At 37.5% G+C, this 12,677-nt stretch overlaps 1 protein-coding gene across 3 annotated transcripts in view; it reads left to right on the top strand.

Moving 5' to 3' along the window:
• Positions 1–12,677, top strand: part of TNPO3 (transportin 3) — a 93,808-nt gene that overhangs the window by 39,198 nt on the left and 41,933 nt on the right. For 2 of the 3 annotated variants that reach the window (XM_058529656.1, XM_058529668.1), the window contains 6 exons: positions 2,157–2,332; positions 2,844–2,982; positions 4,815–4,961; positions 7,295–7,402; positions 9,141–9,232; positions 11,201–11,340. In XM_058529656.1, coding sequence (XP_058385639.1) covers positions 2,157–2,332; positions 2,844–2,982; positions 4,815–4,961; positions 7,295–7,402; positions 9,141–9,232; positions 11,201–11,340 — 802 coding nt within the window. The remainder of the gene's footprint in view (positions 1–2,156; positions 2,333–2,843; positions 2,983–4,814; positions 4,962–7,294; positions 7,403–9,140; positions 9,233–11,200; positions 11,341–12,677) is intronic. The other variant, XM_058529662.1, reaches the window with a different exon arrangement.

Here is a 12,677-nt window from a genome sequence, read left to right as displayed (position 1 = left end):
TTTCATTCTTGGTGGTGTATTTCTTCTGTCATTCTTGCATCAGAAGCTAAGACTCAGGCAAGTTAGGATATTAATCATTGTTTTGCTAGTCATTGTCTGTATCTCCATGTCTCTTGATGCCCTCCATCAATAATGGTAATTTTTATTCTCATCTCACCAAATTATGTGAAGAGTAGTCAATATAAATGAGTTCAAATCCCACTTTTGTTTAAAAAATTTATGAATATGCTTACATATGAATGGAGAACAGTCTAGAATACACTTCAAATTTAAAACAGTGGTGACTTTTTTTTTTTATAATTTTATTTATTTATTTATTTTTTTCCCCCAAAGTCCCAGTAGATAGTTGTATGTCATAGCTGCACATCCTTCTAGTTGCTGTATGTGGGACGCGGCCTCAGCATGGCCGGAGAAGCAGTGCGTTGGTGCGCGCCTGGGAACCGAACCTGGGCCGCGAGCAGCGGAGCGCGCGCACTTAACCGCTAAGCCACGGGGCCGGCCCACCAGTGGTGACTTCTGGGAATAGAGATTGAGATAAGGAACAAGCTAAGTAGTGTGCCGGGATTATATTATCTTCTCTACTGATCTAGTGTCGGGACCCTTCTGCCACTTAAAAGAAGAGTGTTTCTAGAGTTAGGGTCAAGTATATTCTCGTTCCTACATTCATTCAGTGGTTCAAAATCATGCCATATTTTAGTTTGCTTTATGTTTGAACCACAACTTCCTTATATAGCCTTTTTTCCTATAGTTCTTTTTGTTTTTTTTTTATGAGGAAGATCAGCCCTGAGCTAACATCCATGCTAATCCTCCTCTTTTTGCTGAGGAAGACTGGCTCTGAGCTAACATCTATTGCCAATCCTCCTCCTTTTTTTTTCCCCCAAAGCCGTTATATGTCGTAGTTGCACATCCTTCTAGTTACTGTATGTGGGACGCGGCCTCAGCATGGCTGGAGAAGTGGTGCGTTGGTGCTCGCCTGGGATCCGAACCTGCGCCGCCAGTAGCTGAGCGCGCACGCTTAACCGCTAAGCCACGGTGCCGGCCCGCCTATAGTTCTTTTAAAAATATAATGCTTGATATATACAAAAGAATAAATTTGAACATTTAACTTTTAAAACAGTAATACCATGAATATTTTTTGCATCCACCACCCAATCTAAGAATAACCTAATGAATAATTTGCATCTCTCTGCTCTCCCAACCCTGCTTATATAGCTTACCCCCTGGAGATTCTAAATGTCCTTGTTTTTTATTATTCACAGAAGACTAATATGCCTTCACTAAATTTATCTAGCCTCTCAACTATACTCTCTGAAATAGGAACCCTGGAGGCATCTCTCCTTGAACCTTCTGATCTGCTCTAATTTGTGTCAGTTGCTCTTTAGATCTGCTTCCCAGCTATCATCCTGGGACTTCTCTTTACTATGCTTCTGGATTGGATTAACTGTTTTTTGAACCTCCTCATATACCTTCCTCAGAAGGATATGTGGGAAGTAAACATTGAGTTTTTGCATGCCTGAGAAGTATTTTTATTTTACTTTCATTCTTGATTGATGGTTTAGGTAAGTATAGAGTTGTGGGTTTAATATTCTTTTTCTTCAAAATTTCCAAGGCCTTGCTCTTTTGTATACTGGCAGGCATCATTGTTAATGAGAAGCTGGATAACTGTCTAATTTTTGCTCCTTTCTAAGTTACCTTCTCCTCTTCTCCCCAGAAGCTTTAAGAATCTCTGTTTAACCTTGGTATTCTGAAACATCACAATGATGTGTTAGGTATGGATCCTTGATACTTGTTGGACCCTTTCATTTTATATAGTACTGAAATATCAGAAAAAGGATAGAAAAGATTTCCACAGATTAAAATAGGGCAGGGAACACATGGCATTCCATTTGGAGGGACTTGTGTGGAAAAAAACATGGATTTTAGGAGTCATGTGACCGTGATTGAGGTGCAAAAGGGCTGATTTATTTGGCATATAGGGACATAGTCAGAAATAGGACTGGGAAGGTTGATGGATGTTGTCTCGTCAAGGGCCACGACTGTTAGGCTGTTAGGCATTTAAAGTATGTGTTCAGAAACAGGCTATAATTGTTTTCCTGTTACTTGGATTACAGCTTAATGATCATACTTCTTACTTCCCTATTCCTGCTATCTCCCAGCAACAGGATAAGACCTCATCCAACCTACATGAAGCTGCTTCGGACTGTGTGTGCTCAGCTCTCTATGCCATTGAGAATGTGGAGACTAACTTGCCATTAGCCATGCAACTTTTTCAAGGAGTCCTGACACTGGAGACTGCCTATCATATGGCTGTGGCACGTGAAGATTTAGACAAGTGAGTAGTATTTAAGGCAGTAGTTCTGGGTTCACATACAGTCTGGTGTTCTTTTAAGTCACTTTTTATTATTCATTTATCCTTTGTGATTCTGTAAATATACACACTGCATCCTAAAGATGCTCTGCTATTCTCATCTGAACCAGAGTGGTGACTTGGATGCAGAAGGAGAGGTTGTAATCATGGAAAGTAATTATTTTTTGCACTTACAAAGGGTAAAGCTCTAAGAATTGGGGATGAACTTTGAAGTATCAAGTGTGATTTGATGGGAATTTTATTCACATGTTTTAGTAATTGAGAATTTAAAGTGACTTACGAGTCATTTGTTTATATGTGTAAAAGTAAATGATGTAAGAAAAGGTGGCTGTTACGGAGATTTTGATACAGCACAGCAGATAATCACTACATGTCTCCTAGGCTGAGGATCCTTTTATGTATTTGTGTGTCTGTGAGTATATACATATAATTCCAGATTTCTGACTGGATGCTCTCATTCCTCTTTCATCTACAGAGTTCTGAATTACTGCCGTATTTTCACTGAACTATGTGAAACTTTTCTTGAAAAAATTGTTTGTACTCCAGGCCAAGGTCTTGGGGACCTACGAACTCTGGAACTGCTTCTTATCTGTGCAGGACATCCTCAATATGAGGTACTGTTTATACTATGTTAAAGCCATTATTCTCCAAGTTTTATGTTACATATTATCTATATTTTATTGCCTCCCATCCAGCTTTTTATTTGTGGGAAATTATAGTCTTATTTTTAATTAATGTGATGGGGGTTTCTTCTGTATCGGATTTTTAAAAAATTATATTTGGGCTTCTGCTTTGAGTCCTGTTCTATTCTCTTACCTAGTTAGCTGGGCTGACTGGTGTTGTCATCTCAAGGAACCAGTTAGGAAGAAAACCTGTTACTTTTCTACTGAGCCCCTCTCTAGCTCCAGTTATTCTTGAGAGCTTTGCAGCTTAAAAAAAAAAAAAAACCCAAACACCAAAATCTTAACTGTACCTCCACAAGTGTTAATATCCAAAATTTTTCTCCAAATTATGGATGGAAATGAGAAAGAGATTGAAAGGGTTTAGAGTCTCCTTCATTCCAAAATCTCTAAGACACCTTGCCTCTTTTAAGTTTGCTAGATTTTAAAAAATGTCTCCATTTATTCAAGAAGTTTTACCTCCTCTTAATAGTATAAGAAGTGAGAAAGAACTCCCAAGTTGGGTATTGTTTTAAATAGCTCTATTTTGGGATCCTTGATGGGGAAAGAATAGTAGGGACTCTCTTTGGGAGGGGCACTGTAGTTCTGTGATTCTCAGCCCTTTTTCTGTTATCACATAAAAGATAATATTTATTTATTTATTTATTTTTATAATTTTATTTATTTATTTTTTTCCCCCCAAAGCCCCAGTAGATAGTTGTATGTCATAGTTGCACATCCTTCCAGTTGCTGTATGTGGGACGCGGCCTCAGCATGGCCGGAGAAGTGGTGCATCGGTGCACACCTGGGATCCGAACCTGGGCCGCCAGCAGCGGAGCGCGTGCACCCAACCGCTAAGCCACTGGGCCGGCCCAGTATTTATTTGTTTGACATAATCTCATGAGGACATCTAGATTTGGATGAAACTCATTTTTGGGCGGAAGTATAGCACTGTATAATAATTATCTCTCCTTTAAACAGTGCCATATGTAAGATAAGCTGTGGATAAAGTCCCAGACTTTTTGTCCCACTCAAGAAAGCAGGTGAATAAAAGTGACAAGAGGTTGGTATGTTCAGGGTTTTGCAGATAGTTTGTCTGGTAAGAGGTGTTCTAATCTCAAACATAAAATGAAATGATTTCAGAATTTGGGAAAAAACACTTTAAAAGAGACTTCCATTTCTGTATCTATTGCTCTAAATTCATAACCCAATATACTGTTGGAGAAGTTATCCTAGGGCTAAACAGGAAATGTAAAGCCAGTCATTTAAAATGGAGTTTTAGGCCTAACCTGGGAAGATAATTTGGGAGGAGGATAATAAATCTACTAGAGAAAATGTGGCTGCTTAACTGGTGCCACTCATATTATTTAAAAGTATATCTGGGGGCTGGCCCCCGTGGCTTAGCGGTTAAATGCGTGCGCTCCGCTACTGGCGGCCTGCGTTTGGATCGGGGGGGCACCAATGCACTGCTTCTCCTGCCATGCTGAGGCGGTGTCCCACATATAGCAACTAGAGGGATGTGCAACTATGATGTACAACTATCTATTGGAGCTTTGGGGAGAAAAGGGGAAAAATAGGAGGAGGATTGGCAATAGATGTTAGATCAGGGCTGGTCTTCCTCAGCAAGAGGAGGATTGGAATGGATGTTAGCTCAGGGCTGATCTTCCTCACAAAAAAAAAAGTATATCTTCTTTCCTATATGGCCCTAGTAATAATAAAACTGTCTTGTTCCATTTCTTTTCTGATTCAAATAAACCATCTTTTCTCTTTATCTCTTAATTTAACAGGTAGTAGAAATTTCATTTAACTTTTGGTACCGACTAGGAGAGCATTTGTACAAAACTAACGATGAAGTTATTCATGGCATCTTCAAAGCTTATATTCAGAGGCTGCTTCATGCCTTGGCTCGACACTGCCAGCTGGAACCAGACCATGTAAGTTAAGTTCCCTTCTCTACTTCTTCAAATCTTAATTTCCTCCTCGTTTCAGTGCTAATTTGAAAGGAAACTAAAAAGATAGAGAATAAAACTAATGGCATCTGTAAGTTTTTTGTCACTCTATAGGTTAACTGAAGAAGTCAATACCAGTATAATGAAGAGAATTAGGTCTATATAGAAAGAGATCAATCCTGCTGAGCCAGTAATTCTTCTCCTGGGAATTTACCTTAAATAATTCTGCAGAAGAAAAAAATAGCTATTTATGTACAAAGCATTATCTATAAAGTTAAAAAATGAAAAGTTTACATAAATTATGATGTAGCAACTTAATGAACCATTATGTAGCAGTTAAAAATAATAACTATTGAAATACTGATAGTTGATATGATAAATGAAAAATATCAGAATGTAAAATTTTATACCCTGTATTTTTAATAGTGTAAAATATGTGGTTGGGTTAAAACTAACACAGGAGCGAAATATTTGTGTGAGGATATGGAGAATAACATGATCTCTCCCCCCACATACACACGTTTTTCTTTATGTTATTTGTACTGATATTATAATTTAAAAGAAAATATAGAAATATTCTATTGGCTTAAAAGAAAATATACTAGAAATATTATAAAATAGTCCATTGGAAAACTCTTCAACCCTCGTTCTTTGCTTAGTCTCTTCAAATTTTACAGCATTTATTTCATCTTTTTGGTTGGTTGGTGGGTTGGTTTAATCCTTGTCCTTTAACGGAGTGAGTTTTTTTCCATTGCTTACAGTTAAATCTGACATGAAAACTGTCTGTTCTCTTCATTTTAGTATTAACACTGTTGCTTGAGTCATGGTATTTTGTGTTTCCACAGACCGTTAGTGATGATCTAGTCTAGTGGTTTTCAATACTTTTTTTTTAACTGAGGAATCCTATCTACAGCTACATCTTACTTTGATGCCTGATATGTAAATACAAGCAAGGCCGCTCTGGTTTAAATGGCTCTACTTGATTGATCCCCTTCTTCCCTTTCCTAGTTCCGTGGCACCATGTCCCTTGCAGATAATTCCTTACACTTGTAGGTGTGTAGTGTTTATAATTTGTATAGGGCTTTATAATTCATTGTCTCATCTGAGACAGCCGTCATTTCCTCCTTATTCCTTGACTTTAATTTCTTCCTCTTAAAGCAAGGAGAATGAACTAAATCAACTCTCAATAGTACTAAGGGCTTTTTCCAGATATTCACGTTCTGAGATTCTTACACATGCCCTTAACCTCATCTCACAATTGGTAAGCCTTTGTAGTTTGTAGGAGTGTGTTGGAATAAGAAAAATTTAAGAAGCATGAAATGTAAATGATCTGGTTTTTTTTTTGGGAGGAAGATCAGCCCTGAGCTAACATCAGTGCCAATCCTGCTCTTTTTTTTGCTGAGGAGGACTGGCCCTGGGCTAACATCTGTGCCCATCTTCCTCCACTTTATATGGGACGCCGCCACAGCATGGCTTGACAAGTGGTGCATTGGTGCGTGCCCGGGATCCAAACCTGGGCTGCCAGCGGCGGAGCACACGCACTTAACCACTGCGCCACGGGGCTGGCCCCTAAATGATGTATTTTTCAATGAAAAATTTACCTGTTTTATTATGTATCTGTCCACCTATATAAAATTTTTTCTAAAGTCTGAAATTCTATTCTGCATCTAGTAATTGTGGTAATGGTTGATTTTGGTAGCTCTTGAACCATAAAGCTTCAGAGGCTTATTCAGTACTAAAAAGTTATACCTTCTCTAGATAGACTTATAAACTCTTAAATTACCACTTCTTCCTGGTCACTTCCCACCCCCACCACTCCAAATTTTTCTAACAGTAGAGCAAGTGTAGCTTGGAAATGCAAAAAACAAAAAAGAAGAGTTTCTCATAGTAAAGGTAGAGGATAGGTTGTATTGACTTGACATACCTAAAAGTTTGGGAGACTATAGTAAAATATCTTTGTGATTTAGTTAATTTATCTGTTCATTCGGACTGGACTGCTTAATGACTTTTTCTTCTTTGTTCTTGATTTTATAGAGGTCAGTGAAATCCTTAGTGATTTTTTTTTTTTTTCAAATGTTTTATTTTTATATATTTTTTCCCCCAAAGCCCCAGTAGATAGCTGTATGTTATAGATGCGAATCCTTCTACTTGCTGTACGTGGGATGCGGCCTCAGCATGGCCGGAGAAGTGGTGCGTCGGTGGGCGCCCGGGATCCAAACCTGGGCTGCCAGCAGCGGAGCGCGCGCGCTTAACCGCTAAGTCACGGGGCCAGCCCCTTAGTGAGTTTAAAACAAATGTTATCTGATTTGAAATTTCAGGAGGGAGTTCCTGAGGAGACAGATGACTTTGGGGAGTTTCGGATGAGGGTATCGGACCTGGTGAAAGACTTGATTTTCTTGATTGGGTCTATGGAGTGTTTTGCTCAGGTAAGCCCATTTGGAGATTCTTACCAGTTTTATGGATCATTTAATTGTGTTCACTTTTGTGTCTTCTATAAATGTTCCATCTTTTTCTTCAATCTCAATGGCTAAATGGGACAGTAGATATTCAGGTGCCTAGCACACTGCCTGGCATATAGTAGCTGTGTTTATTTAGTATCTTTACAAGCCACTTGCAGTCTGTGGATGGTTCAGTTATGGTTTACTCTACTACTCTTGCTAATGAGAGCTGTTCTGCTTGTCTAGTTGGAATGGAAGATCATAGATAAACTTTAAAGCCTGCAAGATACTTATAGGGAATTTGGACCTAGCCAGGAAAAATAGGCAAGTTTTTCTGCTTTAATAATTATGTACCAACTCCCGGCAACTCTTTTAGTTATTTGGCATTTCCTTTGTCCACACTTATGGTTAGATTCCTGTGCAGTTTCATCCCAAAGGTGACTATACTAGAGTAGAGGATTCATAGTCCTGTGGTTTTCCTGACAATCAGTGAGTAACATTTTACCTCATAAGGTTGCAATCATCACCATTCCACATCACTTAACATTAGCATAATTTCAGGTGGTTTTCATTTTGCTGGGTCATGCTCTGAGATCTGAAATACCACTTTTGATGCTTTGTCAGCAATGCTGAACTAACCTTTTGTTGTTGTTTTTTTTTGGGGGGTAACCCAGGCATTTTGTGTATTTAGGGGCATAATCTGATCTAGAAAGTGTTAATAAAATTATAGCTGTTTTTCTTTATACTAAGCAAAATGTGTTTATTGACCTAACTGCAGAGTGTTGGAAATTCTTAGAAAGCAGATTCAGTGAGATCCCCAGATCACAGGCAGATGACCCGTGCTCAGATTTCAACTCTTCTCTCACTGGCTCTGTGACTTTGAGCAAGTTACTTGTTCTTCTCCAGACCTCAGTTTACAAATTTACATAAATTATCAGTGTTGTCTAAGATGTGTTCTGTGAAACACTAGTCCCATGAGATGTTCTTTGGCAAAAAAACCCAGTTCTATCATCAATTAAAATCGGGAAATGACTTAAGTAGTATGTTAAAGGCTCTGTGAAGTCCTGCAACAAGAGAATTGTATAATTTTTTCTTACTTAGCAGTGTCTGTTATTTGATTACAGAAATCTTATTTAGACTAACACCCAGTCACATTCCACAAATAGATACACCCTGGGGAATTTCTGGACTTCTCTGAGTATACTGCTTGGTCTCCTTCTTTTTTCCTTGCTTGGACATAGTATTGTGATAGGTGCTTCTAAACAGCTACTTTTTAGGAATTTAATCTATACTACTAGTGTTGATGCTGACAAGTAGTTAAAACAATAGAAATGCAAAGCCAATACATATATGGAAGATTTACGTTATATCTCAATTTTAAGTGTGTTTATGTATTTATCAGTTATTATCAGGACCAGGAAAAGACACTCATGTAATATGTTTTGTTTTTTCCGTAATACTCATTTTGTGGGGGCAGACAATAATCTTCATGTATTCTGGGGGACCTAAATGGGTTTATTTCAAAAATAAATTAGTAGGTACTTACAGTTAGTGAAGATGTGTAAAATGAAAATAGTATTCTCCCTTGGCTCTGAGAGATAATTAATTAGATTTAGAAACAAGGGGCTGGATTTATTTTAACTAACAGGATTTTTTGTTTTGTTTGTTTTGGAATTCTATTCTGTTTTCCTTTTAATGGATCCATAATCCACCTCTTCTTCTCTAGTTATATTCTACTCTGAAAGAAGGCAACCCACCCTGGGAGGTGACAGAAGCGGTTCTCTTTATCATGGCTGCTATAGCAAAGAGTGTTGATCCGTGAGTGTCTAATAAGTCTTTTGCTGGGAACTCTAAACATCAAAGGAAGGAAAATTACACCATTTTTCCCATATGGTATATGTTTGGAAACTCTTAGAACTTCTTACTTCTATAATGCTCTCTAGTCTTCTGACTTCTAGAGTCTAGTCCAGAGTAGCATGCATTGCTGATATCTATGTTTTAACCACATTTCCTAGAGTTAAAATTATTTTGTTCTTGATGCTAGGAAAAGAATGCTGATTTATTTTTCCAACCGAGGCTCCTTTGTGAAAGTTGGTATAATCAAAAATTTGTTAGACTGTTAAATTGTTGGCACTTGCTTAAAAGCAATTGAATAGGCACTAATTTGGCTCTCACCTGCTTTTGTGACCTCGGGTAAGTTGTCCTTACAAATATTTAATTACATTGTTCTCTTTTTTTTCTGTCTTAGAGAATCGTTTGAGTTTCAGAGAGGCAAGGCATAGGCACTGTTCCACTTGAAAGAGCAGCAAAATCTAAAGGGCAGTTACTATTTTTGTTATTGCCATTAGAAATTCTTAAATTATTCGAATTTGGTTTATAATTGCTTAGCATAGAAATTCTATATATGATTTTGACATGAATCCTAAAAACAGGATTTACTTTGTGCTGTGAGTTTATAAATTGATGCTAATATCTCTCAGGTTTTCTTGTATCATGATCAGATACCTGCAGTCGATCTCTCTCCAGGGCCTTGATTGGAGAGATAGTTAAGGCATGTTTTTGTGAAAGTACAGTGCTTCTTTCTTAGCTGCCTTTCAGGGCCTACTCAGTGAAATCTTATACTGTTTCTAATCAAGTAAATATTCAAAGAAATAGAGTAGATTTGTTTTTCTTTATTAAGAAGTTTTAGTTCTGAATTACATACCATACTGTTTGCTCTTAAACCTGTTTTGGTGTCTTTTGGAACCTTCAGTGACAGTCTGAAGATTATTAAAATCACTGATATTCTAACTGATATGTGTTGGTGTGAGAAAGGATGGGTAGAGAGTCTCAATTATTAGCTTAGTGCCCCTAGGAAACATAAGGCATAAATGAGAGAAGATTTTATTTTGCTTTTTTGTTTGTCCACATTTCAAGCCAACTGCATGATTACCGTTTTTTAGTGTATATAGAGGGCTTCATAGACTTAGTTTATCACCAGGGAGTGCTCTTGCTCTAATTCAGGATGTTATTTACATTTTAAACATCTTTCATTTCTGAATTGTGTTCTACTACCTTGGGGGCATCCTCTACTCTACTTAAAGAAATTCAGCTAGTATTCTTGGGGAGTGAAAAAAAAGAGAAGGAAAGGGAAAAAATAAATTCATGGAGCTGTGGAAAGTATTTGGTTAACTTTAATTTTCCCTCTTGTTCCAAATCAGGGCAGCTTTACCTATTCCTGCAGCTTGTGTTCTTGTTCCTTAATGTAGTAAGCTGGCCCACACATTCTTACCTGTCCTTAAAATTTCCAGTATCTAGCTATAAGAAATCTTTTAGGGAATAACAACCAATCGAAAGTAGTCTATGAGAATTATGCATTCATTCATTTGACCATTTGGCAATATTTATTGAGTGCCCACTATGTGCCAGGCACTGTTCTAGGTGCTGCAGATATAGAAATAAATAAAATGGATTCTTTAGAAGAAGACATTCATCCACAGTAAATACCCACCTTTCCAATTTGAAGAGCCTTATTTTGATAGCAGGATGTGTCTTTAGACACTTCACTGGCATTCAGAAGATTAAAGAGCAGTATGCTTCTGAAACAACAATATCTTTCATTTCTGTCTTTTCCCCTTTTTTGAGCATTTAAAAAACTTTCACCCCAAGAGTTAAGCACTTTTATCCAAATGGTTATTTGTTTAGAAAGAAGCCCTTTAGCGATGGTTTGTGGCATTGCAGCCTGTTATTTGGCCAGGACCTAACCTCTGAAATCAGTAACTGTGAGTACTTGCCTTCTGTACTCAGGGAGAACAACCCAACACTTGTGGAAGTCCTAGAAGGAGTTGTCCGTCTCCCAGAGACTGTACATACAGCTGTGCGATACACCAGTATTGAATTGGTTGGAGAGATGAGCGAAGTGGTTGATCGAAATCCTCAGTTCCTTGGTATGTGTGAACTCTCCCACTGCTGCTGCTTCGGCTTTTTCTGATTTTCTTTTTTCTCTCTCTTACCTTTGTTCCTTTTCCTGCTTTCTCTTTTATTGATAGGTAGAATGTTTCTACACACTGAGAGTAAATATTGTGTTATATGCGTTATTGCTTAGTTGATGTAACATTTATAATCTGATCAGACTTGGGAGAAAGGACCTTTGAAAGATTAGATCTCTAGATAGGGAAACAGTTTGCTGCCAGTACTCTGCTTCAGCATGAACATTGCTGTCTTTGTTAGTCTTGGGTATATGCCTGAGCTAATCAGACTCTCCTGTAGTTCTAACCTAGAAGCTACTAATAGGCTAAAGCAAAGGAGAGGGTTTTTCAGTGTTAAATACATGCTCCATTTAAAAACTAAGAATTATTATTTGACACTAAGTATAAATTAAAATGAAGAGTGTTGAGTTATATAACCTCTGGCTGGCGTTATTGACTTGAAAAAATAACTAAAGATCATATAAAATAACTTTAGAATTGAAAGTAAAGTTAGAAATAGTTTCTTCTAACCCCCTCATTTTGCAGAGAAGCGAACTGAAATCCAAAGAGACTAAATAATTTATCCAGGGTAATATATATTAAGCCCCCCTGATATTTAAGAGCGATATATTCTGAGAATTTTAAGACTCTCCAAACTCGTGAATAGTGTTATTTCAAGTTTGATGTGTTTCCTTTGTTTATCTTTATTACCACCTTTCAACTTGATTTTAATTTACACATCTTTTTTATTGACTGAAACTCTTGCTTAAAAAGTGATGTATGTTCCTTTTTTCTTATTTTTGTATACAGAGCATATGATAGACACACTGGCATCATAGCTGAGCCACTTTTCAAGTTCAAGATACCATTTAAAATACTTGTTTTCTAATTCTTAGATCTTCACTTCCATTATGTGCCTCAACATTTGGCTTTCTTTTCTGAACAATTGTTTTGCAAAGAAACAAAGTGGGTTTGTTTATTTCTTTGTTAAGACTTATCATTAGGTACCACCTTGCAGTATCTCATTCAAATTTGTGCCTCAGCAGTTAAACAAATTGCTACATGTTCATACTTAATCTAGAATAGTCAAAACCACAAGTATTCAGTTCGAGAATCACTGAAATCTACAATACTAGAATTGCTTGGCCTAGGTTCCAGATTCTAGTTCTTCTGATTCCTGGGCTAAATAGGCTTTTTTTTGTGGCAGGGGGCAGGGATGCTCGTGCTGGGTTGGTGCATTGTATTGGTCATTAGACTAGAAATGGAGATAACCTTTAGATGGGCTTTAAGATGTTATTCTTTCTTTTATGGTTTGG

The sequence above is a fragment of the Diceros bicornis genome, chromosome 3 (assembly GCF_020826845.1).
Source record: "Diceros bicornis minor isolate mBicDic1 chromosome 3, mDicBic1.mat.cur, whole genome shotgun sequence".
Lineage (NCBI taxonomy): Eukaryota > Metazoa > Chordata > Mammalia > Perissodactyla > Rhinocerotidae > Diceros > Diceros bicornis.
Note: the sequence above shows the minus strand (reverse complement) of the source record. Positions and strands in the feature narration are given on the sequence as shown.